The sequence below is a fragment of the Mixophyes fleayi genome, chromosome 8, assembly GCF_038048845.1.
Source record: "Mixophyes fleayi isolate aMixFle1 chromosome 8, aMixFle1.hap1, whole genome shotgun sequence".
Taxonomy (NCBI): Eukaryota; Metazoa; Chordata; class Amphibia; order Anura; family Limnodynastidae; genus Mixophyes; species Mixophyes fleayi.
In genome coordinates, this window is record NC_134409.1 from 39,936,149 (window position 1) to 39,958,224 (window position 22,076).

Sequence of the window (22,076 nt, forward strand, 5' to 3'; positions counted from 1 at the left end):
TGAGGAGCTTTTGAGAGAGTGGTAATGTGCTTTTGAAGCTTCATGAAAGGCGTGCAATGTTTGGGCCCACACTCTTGGGCAAACAGGCTAATGCAATCGGAGCATCTGAAGTGTGACAGGCAACTAGTCTGGCAAACGTGGACATTTTGGGCAGCCACTCCACATTCTTCACGCTTCTCTGTGAGAACTTCCATAGCACCTTGCATGACTAGTGTCAGCAAGATGGGGACTTTTCTCCCTCATTTTTCGCAGATTTCAATCTGAGTGAAGTGCCGCCAGAGCTTCCTCTTAACCTCAGAAAGCGCTGCGGCGACATCTTCGTGGGGATCCGAAGTATCTCTTGAGGAGAAGATATCGGCAACATCTTGGAAACTTTCCCTTCCCTACTTCTATTGTACAAGATCACCTGTGCCAGGTTTACTATTGCAAGTAGTGCCCAGTTGTTAAGCGTAGGTTCTGAGGAAAGATCACTTCGGTAGGCTTGCTGCTTCTCATCGATGTACAAGTGCATCATTTTCACATCTTCCATGAAAGGTAAGCGCTGAGGCATGTTCCACTTGGACTCCTTAAGAGTTTTCAAGGCAGCTGATGTGATCCACTCTTTCCGTCATGCCTCATAGATATTCCTGAAGTTGCATGCTTTCCAACCGCAGCAGTGCAACCCTCCATCATGGCTCGGCACTCCACAATGTTCTATATCTTTTGCAAGCCATTCCCGGCTTTCGGTACCAACAAGGGCATCTTAAACGTACTTGTCTCCGTGTCATAGCCAGCTACCAGCTTCACAGCGTCTACTACGTACAGAAAGTTTGATGGGAAGGTAAAGTCTTCCATACTCTCCAATGGGTAGCTGTTCTGGCCTGTAGCAGTAGCGTGCTCTTTTCTTTAAGCTTATGATGGATGTACTCGTCCCTGTTAACATCTGAGCCGACCCAGTTGAAGAGATGTTGCCCCACCTGCATGATACATCGGTCATTTATGACTTCGAGTGAGACTTCTGGTGTCATGTCCCTCAAGAACTTCCAAAACCCACCACTGATGTCAGGTGGAACAGGCCTCAGCCTGTTCCACCTGATAACAGTTTATGCAAAGGCACACAGTGACTGGAATCTGTTTTTGCAGGTTTGGCCTTGTTGCCCCTTTTGGTTTAGCTTGCATCTCTTCATGTATCTCCACGGATATTTTCTTGCAAACAAGCTTTTGGCAGTTTGCACACACAGTGCATGAAGCATTCAGCATCCATCTCTTTGCCTGGAAGTTTGCATGGGACGGGCAATAGGGCACTGGCGGGCAATAGGGCATCACTGCTGGTGTTTGAACCGCTCTCCTGCTGAAGTGTCAGGGACATACTCATCTTCACTGTTCTCCGGGCTATAATCTGAGCCTCCGATGGGCTCTGTCATGCACCACTGTCCCCACTTTACTTTCAGCAGCAAACGGATGTGACCGTGCCTTTATTGCCATTGAGTGTAAAAAGCGCAGGAACACTACGCCTGGCTGCTTACCTATGACCTGTAGCGGTGGCGTGGACATACACGCTCCCCTCCACATCGCACACACACACACTTTTGGTCCGACAAAAGTGACTCGCGGTGACATGCCAGATTTTTATGCCGAGCGTATCAGCAAGGTCCCCTGCATTAATATGAACCTTGACCAAGTTTTGTGGGGACCTCATTATGACCAGGGTCCTCACAGTGTTTGTGTGTAAAAAGGTCAATGTCCGCACAAGTATAGGAATGCAGGTTCTCTCTCTCCCCCTCTCCCTCTCCTTCTCCCTCCTTACCACTGAGCCGCCATGTAAGACATCATTTTGTGATTCTTCGTTATTTTCATATTTTTATATAGGTGATAATAATTGAGCCATATTATGACTGCTATCACCCCATGGTAAAGATGGCTGGGGCCACTCCTGTCTGCATCCCATTGAGATATGTAAGTACAGTATAATATAATATTGCATTACTACTTGTACCAGTCATGAAATTCACTCTGGGACAGAATTCTAGACAAGAGTTTTACTTGCCCAGGACTCCTACAGGAGGACTATACATAGATCCAGGGTTGGCCAATCCCAGGTGATGGGTAGTCAACTTTTCCGTTCACTGTTTACATGTGTTGGTACATATGCAGAGACTTTTGTGAAAACCGCTGCAAAGTAAAAGGTGGTGTTCCCATATCAACTAATTACACATTGGCTTTCATTTTTTAAACTCCCTGGAAAAATGACAGAATCTGATTGGTGTATATGGGCCGCTTTTTTGTGTGCACCAGTTTGTCCCCTAGGTTGTATCCTTCAGCTGTATGTTAGCTTGTACGCTCAGTTTGAAGGCTACTTGCTGATCCTCCACAAAACACTATTTTAAGTAAATTAAGTTGGTGTTTTGAGCTTTTATGATTGTTTAATATTATGTGTCTTATTCTGTATTTTTATCATAAAAGAACATGTATAGGATGGAAAAAGCACATCATATTGCAGGCTACTGAATAGTAATGTATATAGCTACATCCAGGTTTCCTTTATTATGTGACAGTTTTAGAATATTTAATTATGTTACATACATTTGGAATTTACAGAAGGATAGTGGGAAAGTTACTGTATCAAGCGCTGACTGGACTTTAGACCCTGAAGAACTGGCGAGTAAATTCAATCCCAGAACAAAGGCTATTATATTAAATACTCCAAACAACCCTATGGGCAAGGTAAGAGCAATAATACATTCATTTTACATGTATATATTTGCTTAGGGCTACTTGTCATTCATGATATTTACAACATGTTGCTACATAATCTGTGTGGCATTTGATTTCATTATCCATGCTCACACACACGGAGTTCACTAACTATAGAGCAGCTGCTCTTTATTGCTACCTCCCTCCCCTGTCTCTCCTGAACTTGCTCCCTGTCAGCTGCACAGCACAGTGAGGTGGGTTATGGGAGCAGCCTTCACAGGATGCCAGTATAAAGTGACTGACTAGAAGAGTGGTCCTGAAACCTGTCCTCATATCTCACCAATCGTGCATGTTTATTCTTACATGAACACAGATAGACTAGTTGTTATTTCATGTGAGGGCATAGTCAGTGATTGATCTCCCGCTCCTCCTGTGTGGATATCCATAATACATTCACTGCTCAGCACAGCCATGCACCAAGGCAACTGCTGCAGCATAAGTGACTGCAATGTGAATAAAATATCTACTCTCCTCTGTTTTAGGTATATACAAAAGAAGAACTGCAGGTTATTGCTGACCTATGTAACAAATATGACACACTGTGTATTAGTGATGAAGTATATGAATGGCTGATGTACTCTGGAAGCAAACATGTTAAAATAGGTACTGTATTTCTCTACATTATTATGATGATTATTATTATTAATAAGGCGCCGAACACAGTACAAACAATGGACAGTACAGGGAGTAACAGTACAGAACAATAAATGAGTAATACTAAGACTTCAGAGGCTCCAGGCAAAGCAAATATAATGGAGTTGAAGCAGAAGAGAAGGTAGAGAGACAGGAGGGAGAAGGGCCCTGCTCATAAGAGCTTACATCCTAAAGGGAGGGGAAACAGACGGCCGGCACAAAGGGAGTCAGAGGAGGGGAGCAAGCGCACACCTCTCCGGAGCCAGGAGATGAGATTGAGCATGGAGAGAGTGTTAGGTGAAAGGCTGGTAGGCTTTAAGGAAGAGATGAGTTTTGAGTGCCCGTTTGAAGGAGCACAAGTTAGGGGACAAACGAATGGAGCGTGGTAGGTCATTCCAATGCAGGGTGGCAGCTCGGGAGAAGTCTTGAATTCTAGAGTGGGATGAGGTGATCGGAGTGGACGAGAGGTGAGGGTCATTGGCCGAATTTAGGGACCGGGCGGGAGCGTGGATGGAGACGAGATTGGAGATATAGGGGGCAGTAGAGTGGGAGAGGGCCTTGTAGGTGAGGGTAAGAAATTTGAAAAGGATACGGTAGGGGAAGGGGAGCCAGTGAAGGGCAAGGCAGAGAGGTGAGGCAGAAGAGGAGCGGCGAGAAAGGAAGATGAGCCTCGCAGCTGCATTGAGTATAGAATGAAGGGGGGCAAGGTGAGAGCGGGGGAGGCCGGTGAGGAGAAGGTTGTAGTAGTCCAGCTGGGAGATAATAAGCGCGTGGACAATGGTTTTGGTTTCTTCATGAGAAAGGAAGGGCCGGATGCGGGCGATATTACGAACTTGGAAGCGACAGAATTGGGCAAGGGATTTAATGTGGGGCGAAAAGTTGGGGAACAAAGGAGATGGTGGAGATGTTAACAGTGATGGAGAGATCCAGATGGGATGAGGATTTAGACAGAGGGAAAACAATGAGTTCAGTTTTAGCGATGTTCATTTTGAGAAAATGTGAGGACATCCAAGAGGAGATGGCAGAGAGGCAGTCAGATACACAAGAAATGAGGGGGGGGGAGATCAGGAGAAGATATGTAAAGTTGAATATCATCAGCGTATAGGTGATACTGAATGCCGAATGAGGTGATGAGAGCACAGAGGGAGGAAGTGTAGAGGGCCAAGAACAGAGCCTTGAGGGACTCCTACTGGGAGGGCAGAGGGGAGGGGGAGAGCATGAATCGGAAATGGATACAGAAAAAGAGTGCTTAGCGAGGTATGAGGTGAACCAAGTAAGGACAGAACCAGAGAGGCAGAGAGAGTGAAGGGTCTGCAAGAGGAGGGGGTGGTCTACGGTGGCAAAGGCTGCAGATAGGTCCAGGAGGATGAGCAGGGAGAAGTGACCCCTAGATTTAGCAGAGAGGAGATCGTTATTTACACTGGTCAGGGCGGTTTCAGTAGAGTGGAGGGGGCGGAAGCCAGATTGGAGGGGGTCAAGGAGGGAATAGTCAGAGAGCTGACAGGGGAGGCGATTGCAAACAATTCGCTCGAGGAGTTTGGAAGCGTAGGGGAGAAGAGAAATGTGTCGGTAATTGGCGAGTGAGGTGGGATCAAAATTAGTTTTTTTGAGAATAGGAAAGATAAGGGCATGTTTGAAGGAGGAGGAGACAGTGCCAGTGGAGAGAGACTAGTTGAAGAGGTGAGCTAAGTAATCACAGACAGTGGGGGAGAGGGAGCGAAGAAGGTGAGAGGGGATGGGATCCAGGTGGCAGGTAGACGGGGGAGAGGAAAGAATGAGGGAGTGAACTTCATCGCCCGAAGTAGGGCGGAAGGAGCTCCAGGGTGGGAAGCGGGGAAAGGGAGGAGCGGAGAGGGGGGCAAGAGAGGCAAGGGAGAAGGAGATATCAAGACAGATGGCCTCAATTTTGGAGGAGAAAAAGGAGGCAAAATCAGTAGCAGAGAGGGAGAGTGGGATAGGAGGAGGGGGAGGGTTGAGGAGAGAGGTGAATGTGGCAAAAAGGCGGCGGGGATTAGAGGACTGGGAAGAAATGAGGGACTTAAAGAAAGATTGTTTAGCAAGGGAGAGGGCGAAGCAGTAGGAGGAGAGGATGAACTTGAAGTGACGGAAGTCAGCCAGGGAGCGAGATTTCCTCCAGAGGCGTTCAGCAGCACGAGAGCACTTCTGGAAGTTGGGAGTGCCAGGGTTGGGGAATTAGGCGGCGGACAGAAGTTGCAGGGGCGACAGCGTACCATGCAGTGGTGAGAGAGTGGTTATAGATAGAGGTGGCTTGGTCAGGGCAGACCAGGGAGGGGATAGAAGAGTTTCAAGAGAGGAGGAAAAGGAAGTAGGGTCAACAGCATCAAGATTGCGCCTAGTTAGGGTGGTTTTAGGGAGAGGGGAAGCAGGGGAAAAGGACAGTTTGAAGGAGAGTAGATGGTGATCGGAGAGTGGAAAGGGAGAGTTGGAGAAGTCAGAGAGATCACATAGGTGAGAGAAGACAAGGTCAAGGGAGTGACCAAGGCAATGGGAGGGGGAGGAGGTCCACTGAGTGAGTCCAAGGGAGGAAGAAAGGGCGAGAAGTTTAATGGAGGCGGGGTCAGAGGGGAGGTCAATAGGGATGTTAAAGTCTCCAAGTATAATGGAGGGGAGGTCAGAGGAGAGGTACTGGGGAAGCCATGCTGCAAATTTGTCCAGAAAGAGGGAAGTGGGGCCAGGGGGGTGATATAAGACTGAGACACGGAGGTGAATGGGGGAGAAGAGGCGGATAGAGTGGATTTCGAAGGAGGAGAAAGAGAGGGAAGGTTCAGGGGAAATGACCCAAGAGGTGCAGTTAGGGGAAAGGAGGAGACCCACTCCCCCGCCTGGACGATCATCCGGTCTGGTGGAGTGGGTGAATGAAAGGCCACTATGGGAGAGAGCGGCGGGGGAAGCAGTCTGCAGCAGAGAGCCAGGTTTCGGTGATGGAAAGGAGGTTAAGAGAGTTTGAGATGAAGAGGTCATGGATAGCCGGCAGTTTGTTGCAGATAGATTTGGAGTTCCAGAGGGCACAGGAGAAGGGGAGAGAGGGAAGAGGAGTGATGTGGAGGAGATTGGCAGGGTTGATAGAGCAAGGGGGGAGCACTAAGGTAGGGACAGGGAGGGGGACAAGGGGAGAGGATGGGAATCGGACAAGAGCGCGGAGGCATAGTGGGAGACAGATGACAAGGGGAGTGGAGGGGAAGAGAAAAGAGGTAGGAGGAGGAGTCAGAGGCAGAGGTGAGGACAACAATAGGCAAACGATGGTGCAGTAGACTGGAAATACAATGAAAAAAAAGTAAAACTAATAAAACAGTAATAAAAATTGAGTAGTAAAATTTCACACAAAACAATTAGGTATCACTAGAGAAACAAGGATATGGTAAAAAACTAGGCAAAAGAGAAGGTAGCGCAAAGAAACAAGTAGGCAATGCTGAAGAACAATACCAGGCAGCTGGTGCACTAAGACTCGGGGTGGTAAGCAGGAACATAGGTGGAAAAGTTCCGCAGATTCCAGAGAGGGTGCATAGGAGACCAGGAGAGAGTCCAGGATGTCCTGGAGGGCAGGGAGGGTCCAAGAATGCTTTGGTGCGGACCGAGGTCTTAAGCCAATCCAGGGGGATGAAGCAAAGACCCAGGGAGAGGGTAGATGGAGCAGGGTGGAGAAGCCATCCGTGGGCGTCGGGAGAGGAGCATCCGTGGGCGTCAGAAGAGGATGGGAGGATGCTATACCACAGCTTGCCAGTAATTCTTTAGAAACAGAAGAGGCACAGAAACACTATGTTTTACAAGGGAGTTCTTCACCAACCTGCCTGCTTGTGTGTGTCCTGTGTGAGGTAGCCAGTCCCAGGATGCCAGTACACAGATTTGGTGCTCCAGCAGATATTGTATTAGACTTTGTTCACTCGCAGGGGTGCTCAGGAAAGCAGTCAGCCAGTGTCCAGACGTTTCAAGGACCAGCCCAAGATGGTATTATCTTATTATAAAAACAGCTGTATGTCCAACGCTGAAGCTAGGGGAGGTGTGGAGCAAGGGAGAGGGAACTCTGTTTGGGGCCCAAGTCCTGGGAGTGCGGATGTAATACCTCCCCCTAGTGGCCCAGGTAGGGTGAGTGAGACAGAGAAAGATGGGTAGTTGCGCCGCTCACCTGGAGAATCAGGTCCAGCCAATGCCTCAGTAGTGAAACCGGAAGTGAGGTGTTTGGGGCAGGAAGGAGAATTTAGGCCGGGGTCTCGGCCGGAAGTAGAGGCCGAACCGGGCGGTATACCTCGACGGAGGAGACCGCAAGGATCACCAGAGGTGGCAAGGGGCCCTCCAAAACGTTGGGTGTAGTGGGCCACGGGCACCGACAGTGATAGGGACTGGCGCTCAGAGTTCTGGAAACAAGCCCAGGAGGTCCACAGGAGGTTTCGGTAAGGGAGCCTTCACTGGGGCAGCGTAGCGGTTGTGGAAATCCATGTATTCGGTGTTATTAGGGACCCATGGAGAGCAAAGTCCGTGATATGCGCCCGTCCAGTATGGCGCCTGTCAGTACCTCAGTTAGCACTGAGTTATACATCTTTACCTTCTTTGTGAATAACTATTATCTGTGCTTCCAGCATAGAATTTGGGAATGATTTACGCTGAAGAGTAGCACTGAGGAAAGAAAGAGTGGAGGTGGGGGACCTGGGTATCAGGGAATTTCTTGTAATAGGCTGCAGAGAACCCACCCTGAATATTCACCAGATTTCTACATTGTATGGAAGCAACAGTAACTCCCTGGTGCAATTCCAAATTGGGGCAAAAATGCTGCAAGTGTTTATAAATGTAGCTCATTATTTTAAATATTGATTTACACATTTAATTTAGGTGTTTGTCATAATTAACCAGTTTGTTGTCCATCATGTACAGTCATGGCCAAAAGTTTGGACAATGACACAAATATTATTTTTTCAGTCTGCTGCCTCAGTTTTTATGATGGCAATTTGCATGTACTCCAGAATGTCTTGAAGAGTGATCAGATGAATTGCAATTCATTTCAAAGTCCCTCTTTGCCATAACAATGAACTTTATCCCAAAAACAACATTTCCACTGCATTTCAGCCCTGCCACAAAAGGACCAGCTGACATCAGGTCAGTGATTCTCTTGTTAACGACGACAAGGCTGGAGGTCACTCTGTCATGTTGATTGCGTTAGAATAACAGACTGGAAGCTTTAAAAGGAGGGTGGTGCTTGTAATCATTGTTCTTCCTCTGTTAACCATGGTTATCTGGAAGGAAACCCAAGAACGTCCAGCAAGTGCCAGGACCATCTCCTGAAGTTGATTCAGCTGCGGGATCGGGGCAGCACCAGTGCAGAGCTTGCTCAGGAATGACAGCAGGCAGGTGTGAGTTCATCTGCACGCACAGTGAGGTGAAGACTTTTGAAGGATGGCCTGGTGTCAAGAAGGCCAACAAAGAAGCCACTTCTCTCCAGCAAAAACATCAGGGACAGACTGATATTCTGCAAAAGGTACAGGGATTGGACTGCTGAGGACTGGGGTAAAGTCATATTCTCTGATGATTCCCCTTTCAGATTGTTTGGCGCATCTGGAAAAGCACTTGTCCAGAGAAGGAAAGGTGAGCGCTACCATCAGTCCTGTGTCATGCCAACAGTAAAGCATCCTGAGACCATTCATGTGTGGGGTTGCTTCTCAACCAAGAGAGTGGACTCGCTTACAATCTTGCCTAAAAACACAGCTATGAATAAAGAATGATCCCAAAACATCCTCCAAGAGCAGCTTCTCCTAACCCTCCAAAAACAGTTTGGTGACGAACAATGCTTTTTCCAGCATAATGGAGCACCCTGCCATAAGGCAAAAGTGATAACTAAGTGGCTCAGGGATCAAAACATCAAAATTTTGGGTCCATGGCCAGGAATCTCCCCAGATCTTAATCCCATTGAGAACTTGTGGTCAATCCTCAAAAGGCGGGTGGACAAACAAAAACCCACAATTTCTGACAAACTCTAAGCATTAATTAGGCAAGAATGTGCGACCATCAGTCAGTGTGTGGCCCAGAAGTTGATTGACAGCATTCCAGGGCGAATTGTAGAGGAAAAAAGAAGGGTCAACACTGCAAATATTGACTCTTTGCATAAACTTAATGTAATTGTCAACAAAAGTCTTTGACGCTTAAAAAAAAATGCCTGTAATTTTACTTCAGTATATCATAGCAACATCTGACAAAAAGATCTAAAAACATTGAAGCTTTGTGAAAATCAATATTTGTGTCATTCTCAAAACCTTTGGCCATGACTATATTCAGGGTTCTGTATTTAGTTCCACAGTCCACAATCAAAATGGGACAACAAATTTCCCACCATTTCTGTAGAACTCCCCTGTCTGCCATGTACTGGTGACATTATGCATGTATTCCACAGCAAAGTGGAGGTCATGGTACTGAGGGACGATTATCATCCACATAGTTTTTTAAATCATTTGTTTATTGTTTTTCCAAGTAAATTCAAAATGGAAATGACCAATGACAATGTTTTATTTAGTAGATTATAGTCAATGTGTGACACAATGTGTGTTCATATTATTTTATAGCAACTTTACCAGGAATGTGGGAGAGAACTATAACAATAGGAAGTGCAGGGAAGTCGTTTAGCGTAACAGGATGGAAGGTAAGACCTATATGCAGTGTATTAAAGTGTATCTGTCACTTACATGCAGTGGGAGCAGCCATCTTGTTGGCTTGGGTTGCATTTTCATGAATACTGACTATTATTTTATGGGGAAAGTGACATCTCTGAGGCGTTTTTTAGCCTCCCTGATGTCACCGGTTTGCAGATATTTGATGTATTAGAACATCAGGTCAGTCCATAGAGTGTTTTTGTAATAGTGTGAGGTTGTTCCCTTCATACACCTTCCATATGTCATATAGACAGCTGAAGCATGGGCTCATTGTTTCCTACAGTCCTCCTAGATGGATGATCAGCTACAGGTAACAATGTGGAGTAATCAGTCTGTGTTGGTGTAAGTGAATGTGTGCACTGGTTTAAGACAGAAGCACTCAAGTTATTTGGTTATTTGCTGTATGGCGGTGAGTTACTGCTTTCTGCAATAGCTGGAAATGATTTTTGTGGAATATTTTATAGCTTTGTCAAATGTGTAGAAATCACAACATGTAACCGCTGAGCTGCCTCCATTCTAGTTGCTTTTTTTTCCCAGTTCACAGAATCATAACAGTCTGCCACTGCTTACACAACAATCCATCTCTGTATTAGGTAGTTCCCTAGTTCTGGAGGTTAGAGTGTGATGAAATAGCAATGACATGGACTTATTATTATTATGTATTTTTCCCCAGCTTGGTTGGTCCATTGGACCTGCACATCTCATCAAACACTTGCAAACTGTCCAGCAGAACTGTATATATACGTGCCCCACTCCCTTACAAGTAAGTGTGAGAAGGGTTGGCAAACAACACACTTGATTTAAAATACTTTTCATTTTTATTTTATTAAACACTAGCTAGCCAGTGATCGGTCATGCAGTAGCAATGGTAGAAATTAGTTGGTGTGTCATTAATTGCGAAAAGTTAGAAAGTTGTCTGTTTATGTTAAGTAAGCTCTAAGTCTTAAGTCCAAAATGCTGTGTTTTATTATAAGTGTATATTCTTTATGAATTAGAAGGCACTAATGACTAATGCATGGGAAACCTTTGCCGGTTTAAAGGTGTTTTCTGCATTCAGATGACTAATGTGTTGCCAGGCCTTGGATGTCCTCTTACATCTGTTACTTATTACATAGCTTTTACTTTCAGGCTCCAGTCTGTTATCGCTGCCATGGTCTTTATATCATGCTGCTCTGGGATATTACCCAATAACAGTCTCCTGATACAATTGTATCCAGTGCAGGGTAACAAACATAAACCACTCTACCTAGTGACACACATGCCAGGCTGGAGAGCCCAGAAGGAAGCCAGTAAGGTAAAGCACAGTAGTTAGTAAAAGCTGCAGAAGGGCTTGGAGAAGTCAACACTTTAAAGTTATCTCAAGGTGTAAAATCCATTTAACACATCAGTACTTTAATGTAATTTATTACTGTAAGTATGTGTTCCATATACTTATATTGTATATTTACATATATTGGTCCATAAGACCTCCAGGAACTATATACATATTTGATATGTAGCTGATATTGTCTGTTCAGTGTTGCATTACATAGACAGAGCGGTGGCAGCACAGGGAGGTTCGATGAAGTCACTGTACTGTGTGCTGTTGTGTGTAGGAAGCTCTGGCTCATGCCCTCTTCAAGGACTTTAAAAGGATGGATGAGCCGGAATGTTACTTTAATTCCCTACCCCGGGAACTGGAAGTCAAACGGGACCGAATGGCTGGTTTACTTCAAGAGGCCGGACTGACGCCAATCATTCCAGAAGGAGGATATTTCATGATTGCTGATGTTTCTGTTCTAGGTAACTGAATGTTTCCTGCTGTGAGTCACATATAAAATGATCCATACTTCAGATTTTAAGAGATTTTGCAATTTAATAAGGAGAATTCAGGGAAGACAGTCCATCAATGAGGCCAATGTTTGTCTCCAAATAACATTACATAAATATAATAGTTTAGAGTAATGATGGACACTTACACTACTGCATATTGTCTATTGTATCTCTTAATGTATCTCTTAATGAACTCTTCACAAGAGTCATCCCTGAATGGGTAACCCGCAGTGTGGGATTCACCTGCCATAATGACCTTAATCTAAATAAAAAACAATGAACAGGTGATACACACTAGCTCCTGACTGCACAAGCTCCCCATCACATAATAAAAAAATTGCAGCCGTTAGGTTTATTTATAACCTTGGACTTTCCGACGCTGTCAGAGGGAAAGTTGTACATTACAATTACATTACAATTACATTACTACTGTCGACAGTCGCAATGTCACCTATAAACATGTCAACAGTATATTTGGCATATTCACTATTACCAGCATGACTACATCTATTACCTACTACTGTATGTAATAGAGACAGGAGACAAAGGGTAGATGAGAGCTTACATTCTAGCATTCACATGATTCCCTGATTGCTTGACATTTTTGGCAGAGAGTCACAAATAACTTCTGTTGCCCCCTAAGCTTAGGTAGAGCCTAGGTTTCAGCACACGGCCTGCTTTATTACCATGGTAAGTTTTACACTGTATAACTGGTTACTTGATATGGTAGCAAAGTAGGGGATGTGCTGAGGTCTTCCCGTCTTCGTGCACAACACTGGATGTTGGGGGAAATCTGCTAAAAATGGAGAAGGGTGGGTGTGAATAAAGGGAAATAAACTGTGATTCAATCCCACTGTCCTGCATAGTCATGACCTTGACCCAACTCCATGGGTAGTTGCGGGGGAATATCAGCCATAGTGCTGCTCTGTAATGCAGGACAACACAAAGGGCAAGCTTTTCGCAATAAACAGTGGTGCCCTTGTTTTTTTTAAAGTTTGTAGAACAGTGCAGCTATGCATCAATGTATATATAAAAAAAGACAAGAATTTATTGTTATATACCTCTTTTGTCTTTTTAAATCAAGTAAACCATACTTACGTAACAGTTACTCCTGCTTTTGCTTGTTGGTTTTTGTCCACCCCCTCCACAAACATAACACTTGACAGCCCCTCACAGTTGTAGGTGATCTTTGTTTGAGTGTGGAATTAATAACTGGTTTGGAGATTGCTGTTCTATTGTTAACTGCTGCCACCTACTGGACTCCTGGTAGATTACTGGAACTATGTAATGAAAGAATAGAACACAGAAAAACTTTCATTTTTGTATGTATTTATATATTTAACTTTTTCTGGACCTTTTGTTTAACTAAACAGTCGAAAAATCTATAAAAGTTTACAATAATGGCATAACTCAAACTTATGAAAAAAGAACCCAGTTCAAAGCGCTTTATGATTTAAATCCGTAATAGGAGTTTTCAACCTGGACATTGCTTGTAACCTAGAGTGTGCAGTGCAAAATCTGGAAAAGGTCATGAGTATTTAGCTGGTTCAAAGCTCGTCAGTAGATAAGAGGCTTCATAGCAATATGAGTCAAATGAATCTTTAATTTTTAATTAATAATTCTAATATCTGTTCAAGGTGTGGATCTTTCCCATATGAAGGACGATGAACCGTATGATTACAAATTTGTGAAGTGGATGATTAAAACCAAGGTGGGTAAAATATATATCTCTTCCACATGGTAACAGCTTTGTGCTAGGGGATAGATATATAGAGATAGATAGATATAAATATATATTGCTATGGTTTTAAACTAATTTAGTTGCAAAAAGCTCATCTACAGTTGTACGAATTTGTAATTAAATACAGACACCGTCTTCTTGCTACTCTGGTGAAACTTATAGCCCGTGCATGGCTTGCTGCTGATGGTTCATAGTTTCACAAATGGAGGGTTTTGGTGAATGACACAATGATCCATGAACGGTATATGTATACTAGGAGAAATGCTGAACATAAATATCACAAATTTGGTCCCGATGGTAATCATTGCGACAGACTTCGCACTGGTTATCTTGATTCTAGTCACTGTACTGTACCGTAGTTTACCCATGTCTCCTCTGGTGGACTCCTGGAATGCCTGATCCTGTTCACTATACAATGTCACTCATTATAGAAGGCACCTGTCGAATCTAAATCAGATTGGTCACCTGTAAGTGTCAGTTTATCAGTTATGAGCTCATCAGCTGGAGAGAATTAAATACACTGCATGGTTTGCGTGTACAATTAGCTCTGCTTTATTAGTTATAAGTCCATACCTATATAGCAAGAATCACGTATTACAGAAAAACTACTCCTCAAAAGGTTTTAACCACTCATGCTCCCTTTACACAGATGTTGCTATAGTCTCATTTTCACACAGGAATACTCCCCAGGGGGGAGTTAGCTTATCTCCTGTGCTGCCATATTCAAGGCCATGAGCACAGTCTCCTGCAAACAATGAATAACTGCTACAAACTAGCTGTATCTAATCTGTCTTTAAACTATTAAACAAACAAAATGGCTATAAGGCAACAAGATGGCGTCAGCTTAGCAAAATCAAATTTCTCACACATTTTGCTTGCTATTTGAAATGTCTATCTCTGTTAACCACATTTGGTTTTGATTATTCCTGCTTCATACATCTGTAACTTTTTTGTGTATGGTTCTGTCTCTTGTTGCTATAGCCACTTGTTGGTTACAGTTGGGTTTCTCTTGTCTTTCTGTTTGTTTTGTTTGATGAAACTCAATAAAGACTACTTGATTTATAGAAAAATACAGCCACCGCCACATCTGTATTTCTCCCCTTTAAAAACCAGATGTAAGTCTTTTTTTTTTTTTTTCTTTGCAGTAGTCCAAATGGAAATGTCAAATAAGTAATGCAAATAGATGGTCGCAACTTATATAGCTGCAATGCCATTGATTTAAATACGATCAACTGGAGGGTTCGATATGCAATCAGAAGCCGCTAATGCTGCTGATAGTCAATATCATCATTATGTATTGTTGCACCAGCTCTCTCCAGTACCTGGAGAAGATATGCCTCATAAATGGCGTAGGGATGCACCCGTGTCTAATTGTGTTGCCAGGTAAACAAAAATCTGGATATGGATGTCTGCTTTCGCATTTCTGGTGCATTCTGGGGCTTGTAGTTTCACAATTACCACAACTACTGGAGCGCCACATGTTGCCTATTTCTGATCTAATATACAAGTTACATTTCGCTGAACCTCACTGTTGGGAAAATGTCAGTGCAGGGCCCTGTACTGAAGATAGTAACTTCTAGTTTTACGTTCTAGAACGTGTAGATGATGTAAAGTATTTTTGTGACTGTAAAGCTAACATTTTAACATTTCAGTTATATATTCTAAATCTGTTCTAGAAACTAGCGGCTATACCAGTGACAGCATTTTGTGGACCTGAAACTAGAAAACAATTTGAAAGATATATCCGATTCTGTTTTATCAAGGTAAGGCTGACCAACGTTGTAACTCAGTTGTGCTGAGTGACACAATGTCTGTACATATATTTATTAGTGGGAGGAGTTGTATTACTTGCTGGCCAAGGTAAAATTAGATTTTTGGCTAGAGATTTCATAGTGCCCCCTGGTGGACATCATAGAGACTAGTAGAATACTTACTAGGCTTTACCATCTGTGGACAAAGCATATGGCACTTCTCGTGAAGATGCGAAGTGTGACATATTTATAATTAAAAATATGTTGGTCCTTTATTTTTCCTTGTTGCTTTTAACCTTATAACCTTTACAGATTCTGGCAATAAAAGTATACTGTGTGCATACTTTTGCATATTTTTTGTATGAGTTTACTCAATATAAAATGTCACATTAATGTCACATTTATTTCTTTTTCTGTAGCAAGATGAAACATTCGACGCAGCTGAGAAGATCCTGAAAAACTGGAATAAGTGACAACCTGTGCAAATTGGTGTAATGTCTACCTAAATGAAGTACAGGACAATTTCTGATGCTAGTACCAGACATGTAGCATCAGGTCACACAAACTTTTATTCAATGTTTTATTTTAACTGACATTGTTTTATTATTTGCAAATTAAAGTATGTAAGGGGTTTGTTTAAAATACTCCAAGATGTGGCACAAATGGACATACTTGTTTAATGATGGACGGGGGAGCAACAGAGCTGATTCTTTGTAGCAAAACAGGACAAGAACAATATTCATTACAATTCCTGAATTATTGTAGTCAGTCTATATGTTTTGTGCACTATAGAACTGTTAAGAATAAATATCCTGTTTTAGGCACAAGATTTGTAAGGACAATACAAAATTATATTTCTGGAAGCAATACAAGAACCATTAAGGTTTATGTTTATATAGTGTCAACATATTTCATATGTATGTAGACTCAATCCAGAAAAAGCAACTCCAACCACTCTTCTTTAGCTGCCTAAAAAAAGCAGTTGTTTTTTTTAATTGAAGGCAACAAAGTGAAATATTAATTATACAGACGAACTAATAAATGCATACCTCCTGGATATACCTGTCTCTGATATGACACCTGCATTATAGAGGGACCTGTTCATATCGGGTAAGCAGACTACAAGCTGGCGCCGAATCGGAAGCTGGTTTACCCAGGGTGGGAATGCCTTTATCACCTCTTTATGTATAATCACTATTTTATTTTTCTGCCATAATCTCCTGCACACTTCAACTCACATTGCATCCCCTGCCACAAGAAAAACATTTTTACGGCACACACAAGCAGTGGTTTTGGGCAGGACACATATGTAAGGTAAGTGCCCATTAGACTTCCTCATACACATGAACATGCTCATTTTAATATATCATCATTAGTTATTTATACAGGTACTCCTCACTTAACGACCTAGTTTCGTTTCTACGACTAGGTGAGTACAGTACTGTAATATGCACCTACATGAATTGTAATCATTTTTATTGACTAAAGAAAACTGTATTTTGATAAGTTTGCTTTACTCTGCATAACAGAAAATAAACATGTGTACAGTAAAGCTGTACAAACAGCAACAATTATAATAAAGATGGCCCAGGGAGATCACAGCAAGGATATTTAAGGCCCTCTAGGTGTATGAGTGGAGGTCCTAGGTGTAGGTTTCAGGAAGTATTCTGTTAGTGTGGTTTGCTTTTACAAGGGTAGTACGGGTGTGGCTATGTCCTGTCGCAAGGGCAGTGGTCATTAGAGCACTAGTTGCCCTTGCTGATGAGTGGCAGGGTGCCGGTCCTAAATCCGAGTGGTCAATAAATGGGTAGGTCGTTAAGTGAGGAGTACCTGTATAGCGCCACTAATTCCGCAGCGCTGTATAGAGAACGCATTCACATCAGTCCCTGCCCCATTGGAGCTTACAGTCTAAATTCCATAACATACACACACAGACAGAGAGAGACTAGGGTCAATTTTGTTAGCAGCCAATTAACCTACTATTATGTTTTTGGAGCGTGGGAGGAAACCGCCCAGGCTACACAGACCAAAATACCTGCCCAATCCAACAAGCTATCCACAACATATCCTTCATCATCTGCACCATGTACATCCTTGGCTAAGTGACTTGCCCAGTAAAATGGGAGACTGACATCCACTGGAATTGTTTTATAAACATCTCTTTATTTTGTTTTTGAACATGGTACAATAATCAGAACAAAGGTAAAGTGCAGAATAATAAGGCTGATGCATTGAAGCGCTGATGGTAATGAGATCACAGTTGCTCTGATAGATTATCTTCAACAGAGTAACACCTTGACTTTGTGTTACTTGTGTTCTGTTAGGATGACTGGAGTGTACCTTGATATGGAGGGAGGGGGGGTGTTAGTGTGGGGGCTTGGAAATAATCACAGTAATGATCCACTTGTTCATTAGGTACTTGGAAGTTAAGTGTTGTGGTTGGATTATGTATTCCATTTTGGAAATGAACCAGATGCAGTTTGTGACATCTTGCTACATTGAAGGGGGATATAGATTATCCAATAGAGAGCAAGTTGGAATTTCGCAACGCATGATGTATGTAGGATACATTTGTCCAGTGACTTGTCTATATGATGTATTGGTGCACAAAGAAGCCTGTTGGTGATTGACAGCCTATGGGTAAGCCTGGAAAAATTCTAAATGAGCGTTTTTATTGCGTTCAGAAGAGTAATCCCTAGGACGAGACAACCAGACTGTGCAAAGTTTCATATCTGGCCACATTCTCTCCAACAGAAGTCAGAAGAGGTTGGGTAAATTTTATGGAGTCGTTCAGGGACCTGACACTATCTGGTGAGAGTGTTGGAAGAATTCTCCTTAAGACTACATTATTCGAACACTAAGTGGGGAATTCAATTGGCTGCGTTACTGCCGAAAGTAACGTGGCCTGCGCACTATTGCTACGATTACAGTGTGCATTATTACTGTTAGTATGGTAATAGTGCGCATTGATATGGTAATGTTTAACGCTGATTTCCGTTGAGGGAGCTGTGAGCAGAAATCCGGGTTAAATTGACCATATTAATAGTAATGGTGCATCAGGCTCAAAAACTAACACGGCCAATTGAATTCTCCCTAACAGATTCTAGTGTGAATCCTGTTCCAGGTTTCCCTCTCAAGCGACCTCCCTATGTCTGCTTCCCAGGCTGATTCATGGGCGTCTGGGTCTGAGTTGTTGTGGTACAAGGGTTGGGTGAAAAAGGAGAGAATTGACGCCTTTGCAGTTGGAGTTACACATGCACATATGTACAATTTGGGAGAGCCGTCCTAATGGCTCCTCTTTAAATAAGGTTTGAAAAATGGCGTATTTAAAGAGATTGGTAGAGTTTGTTGCTGGATATGTAGCATTTTTTTTGCATTTCTATAAAAATTGGCGGAGCAAAATTTCATCTAATGTGATACTGTGTGATCCCAGCGGCCCTCCTCTTAGAGGCCATACAAACATTTTGGTGGAAAAAGAGGATGTCTTCATATCGGAGCAGCAAAGGGTGGATTGATAGGTGAAGACTTCTATTCAGAGAGTCACAGATGGCGAGGGTTAGTTTCACAAGTGGCTGTTTAGAGCTAAGCACAGTTTGTGTGTGTTTTTAAGCCTAGAGTATAAACTCTAATAAGCTCGCTTTCCAGGTCAACCTAACGTTTAACATTTGGTTTGATGTGCCAGGCGAGGAGGAATTCACTAGAAATTTTAAAAGAAATATTCAGTCGATTTAGGTTGTTTACACTTGAAATATAATTTCCGAGCAGATATTATTGTGGAGAGTAAACAGTTATTTTTTTAAAATTTTTAGTCAAAACTTGGACAAAGAAAAAGAAACAGGGAAGAAGTTCTCACTTTGGATAAAGGGCCATTTAGCTGAGGGGGGATTGCCAATTCACTAAAGCTAGGTACACACTACAGAATTTTCCACCAACTTTTTATGCCGAACGATTTTACATGCGATCGATGGTCCGATCGCTCGGTCCATGGACTGCATACACACTAGCCTTGTTTAGGACGATAAAGGGAAGAGCAGACGTCCCTTTAGCGACTTTTTACAGCCATCTTGTCGTGAGACAGAGTCAGAGATGGTGCTGGAAGGGCCAAAAAATGTCCAAGAAAGTTAAGGTGGGGGATAGAAATGCTCAAGAAGAGCAAAGAGCAAATCCAATGAGCCCAAGAGAGGTGGAGATGATGGTCAAAGTACTGCACCAGGACGACAACAACATTAAAAAAGGTCAGTAGCACATGTAGTGTACCTGCTTGAAGGTACTCTGCAGTACTCTGCGCTCTGATTGGTTCTCTGAGCACATATGGCTCATGTCTCACGCGGATCTTTCAGACACCTGTGTGTGTAAAAAATTTTGTACTTCCTGCAATAAAAATGTTGCATGAACACTGTGGTTTATTCTGGGTATTTCACAAATATTAGTTAATAAAGGTTAATCTAACTTTAATAGTTTATAAAGGTTAAAGTTTATAAAGGGTAAATATGAATACGTTGCCAACATAGAAGCAAAGGGTAATAACACACGTGCTTTATACAAGTGTAATGGTCTGCAGCCAGACAGGTGCAATATACATCTATACAAAACATGTACTGGGACAGACATCAAAAATTTAGATACACACGCCCCCCAGGTCGAGGAAGTATCGGAGGATTGTCGTGGATCGGTCGGAAGTTTATACACACTACACAGCGGAAATGAGATTGGAACGAAAATATTAAACAGTACGACCAACCGAATGATGCGACAATCGTCCATTTGGGCAGACTTTCGACCATCGTGTCACTACACACACTGACCCGACTTTTGAACGAGCGGTCGTATGTCGGCTCATTGAGCCGATTATTGGGCGAAAACCCTGTAGTGTGTACCTAGCTTAAGTATAGTGAAGTTTGAAGTAGATGGACAAATAAACTTTGTAGAAAAACCCGAGTGGCATCCTATTGGGTTCCTGATTTATCTTTAACGGTACATTAACCAACTTTTTTACTTCAATAGTGTTTTATAAGTCTTCAAGAATTATGGGATATAATAATAAGGGGGGGGGGGGACAAAAAAAAAAGAGTATAGGGGGTGTACATAGTGGGGAGGAACACATTAAGCAATTTTGTATCCATTATCCATTGTAGACATGAGGAAATACAAAGTTTCCTCATATTTTGCAAGAGTTACCTACACTAACCAACTTTTGTCCAACCTGCCACTAATTTAGTGTCCCACCTCAGATTATATATTTAAATTCTCTTGAGGTTCCTTAGTAATATTGGGACTTTTACTATTAATTTTGCAGACATTCTTTTATTGTCATATATACGAATAACTTTAATATAGGCTAAAATCTGTATACATCTTTTTTATCATAGTGTTCTACAGCTATTCAAAAGTGGTCAGCATTTGTGGATTTCTGGGTTTAATGGATGTATACACGAGCATAAAATGAATCTACAAAAATCAGGTGCTGTCAAAATTGATTTTGTATCCAATTGTTAAAGCAATTAGTAATCACATAGCTGGCTAACTCAACCTAGAGGCAATGAAACCACCCTCTTACCCTCCCTAAAATAATCTACACTATTACCAACCCTCTATTCCAGTGTTGGCTAACCTGTGACACTCCAGGTGTTGTGAAACTACAAGTCCCAGCATACCCTTTCAGCAATAAGATGCTATATACTGGCAAAGCATGCTGGGACTTGTAGTTTCACAACACCTGGAGTGTCACAGGTTAGCCCAGGGTTTCCCAAACCCAGTTCTCAGTGCTCCCCAACAGTGCAGGTTTTCCGGATCTCCATGTGACATAATTAGGACCACCTGTGGATCTGTTAAAATGTGTCAGTAATGAATACACCTGTGCTCCAGCAAGGAGATATGGAAAACCTGCACTGTTGGGGAGCCCTGAGGACTGGGTTTGGGAAAGCCCGGTTAGCCAACACTGTACTAACCTCATGTACAGGCCTGGCGCTCCCATTAGGCAAGGTTAGGCACTTGCCTAGGGCGCTGGGCTCTGGAGGGTGCCACAAGAATGTAAATTACTTTAAAACTGTGCGGCGACCGCTGACCATACCTGTCACGGCCGCACAGCATTTACATGCACGGGGGAGGGGGGAGAGGCTATTGCTCACCACCGCCGCCTCTCTGCTCCGTCTCCTCCCCTCCTCTCCACTCACTAGTGTCTGTGAGTGGAGTGGAGGAGACGGAGCAGAGAGGCGGCGGTGGTGTGACAAGGTAAGGAAAGACGGGGTGAGGGGGGAGGAGGGCGCCGATTTTTTTCAAAATGCCTAGGGCGCCATGGACCCTAGCACCGGCCCTGCTCATGTATCTTCTTTTCCTATAGTTAGAAGCAGGCCTATTTGTCTGCTACTATACAGATTTGTTTTATTTCTATGTTCCCAGTTGTACAGAACTGTGGAGTATAGTGGCACTATATAAATAAATAGTAATATTAATAATTGTACTGTAATATAGAGCCACCTGCCATAGTATCCAGGTCTAACTATAAATCCGTTTACACTGTGCACAGTTATATAGCAATGACATGATGTATTCCTCCCACTCCATCATCCACCCCACAAGACACAGCACTGGGCTATCCCGGTGTAATAACACGAACACACACCTATTCAGCTGTCACTTACATGGCTCAGATCACCTCCAGCCCATCTCCCTCTGTCAGTGGCTTCTTCCTACTCCCTTACAGATTTAGTGTACAGCCAATAGCCAATGGTTGCACTATTTTTTTTCTAGCTC

At 43.1% G+C, this 22,076-nt stretch overlaps 1 protein-coding gene and 1 long non-coding RNA gene across 11 annotated transcripts in view; one reads left to right on the forward strand and one right to left on the reverse strand.

Moving 5' to 3' along the window:
• KYAT3 (kynurenine aminotransferase 3) overlaps positions 1–22,076 on the forward strand; it is a 97,008-nt gene that overhangs the window by 30,166 nt on the left and 44,766 nt on the right. For 4 of the 9 annotated variants that reach the window (XM_075182410.1, XM_075182413.1, XM_075182416.1 and 1 more), the window contains 9 exons: positions 1,849–1,935; positions 2,578–2,703; positions 3,216–3,336; positions 9,933–10,009; positions 10,693–10,782; positions 11,615–11,801; positions 13,469–13,542; positions 15,249–15,335; positions 15,743–16,150. The exons of 4 other annotated variants lie outside the window; for them this stretch is intronic. In XM_075182410.1, coding sequence (XP_075038511.1) covers positions 1,849–1,935; positions 2,578–2,703; positions 3,216–3,336; positions 9,933–10,009; positions 10,693–10,782; positions 11,615–11,801; positions 13,469–13,542; positions 15,249–15,335; positions 15,743–15,796 — 903 coding nt within the window. In that variant the 3' untranslated portion in view covers positions 15,797–16,150. Of the gene's footprint in view, positions 1–1,848; positions 1,936–2,577; positions 2,704–3,215; positions 3,337–9,932; positions 10,010–10,692; positions 10,783–11,614; positions 11,802–13,468; positions 13,543–15,248; positions 15,336–15,742; positions 16,151–22,076 lie in introns of those variants that run through there. One more of the 9 variants, XM_075182422.1, reaches the window with a different exon arrangement.
• LOC142099202 (uncharacterized) lies at positions 11,739–22,014 on the reverse strand. 2 transcript variants are annotated; one of them, XR_012678489.1, is made up of 3 exons: positions 21,965–22,014; positions 12,930–13,111; positions 11,739–11,819 (listed from the first exon to the last, which is right to left on the reverse strand). It is a non-coding gene; the product is annotated as an uncharacterized LOC142099202 (long non-coding RNA). The 2 variants fall into 2 exon arrangements; XR_012678488.1 differs by lacking the exon at positions 11,739–11,819 and adding an exon at positions 12,056–12,624.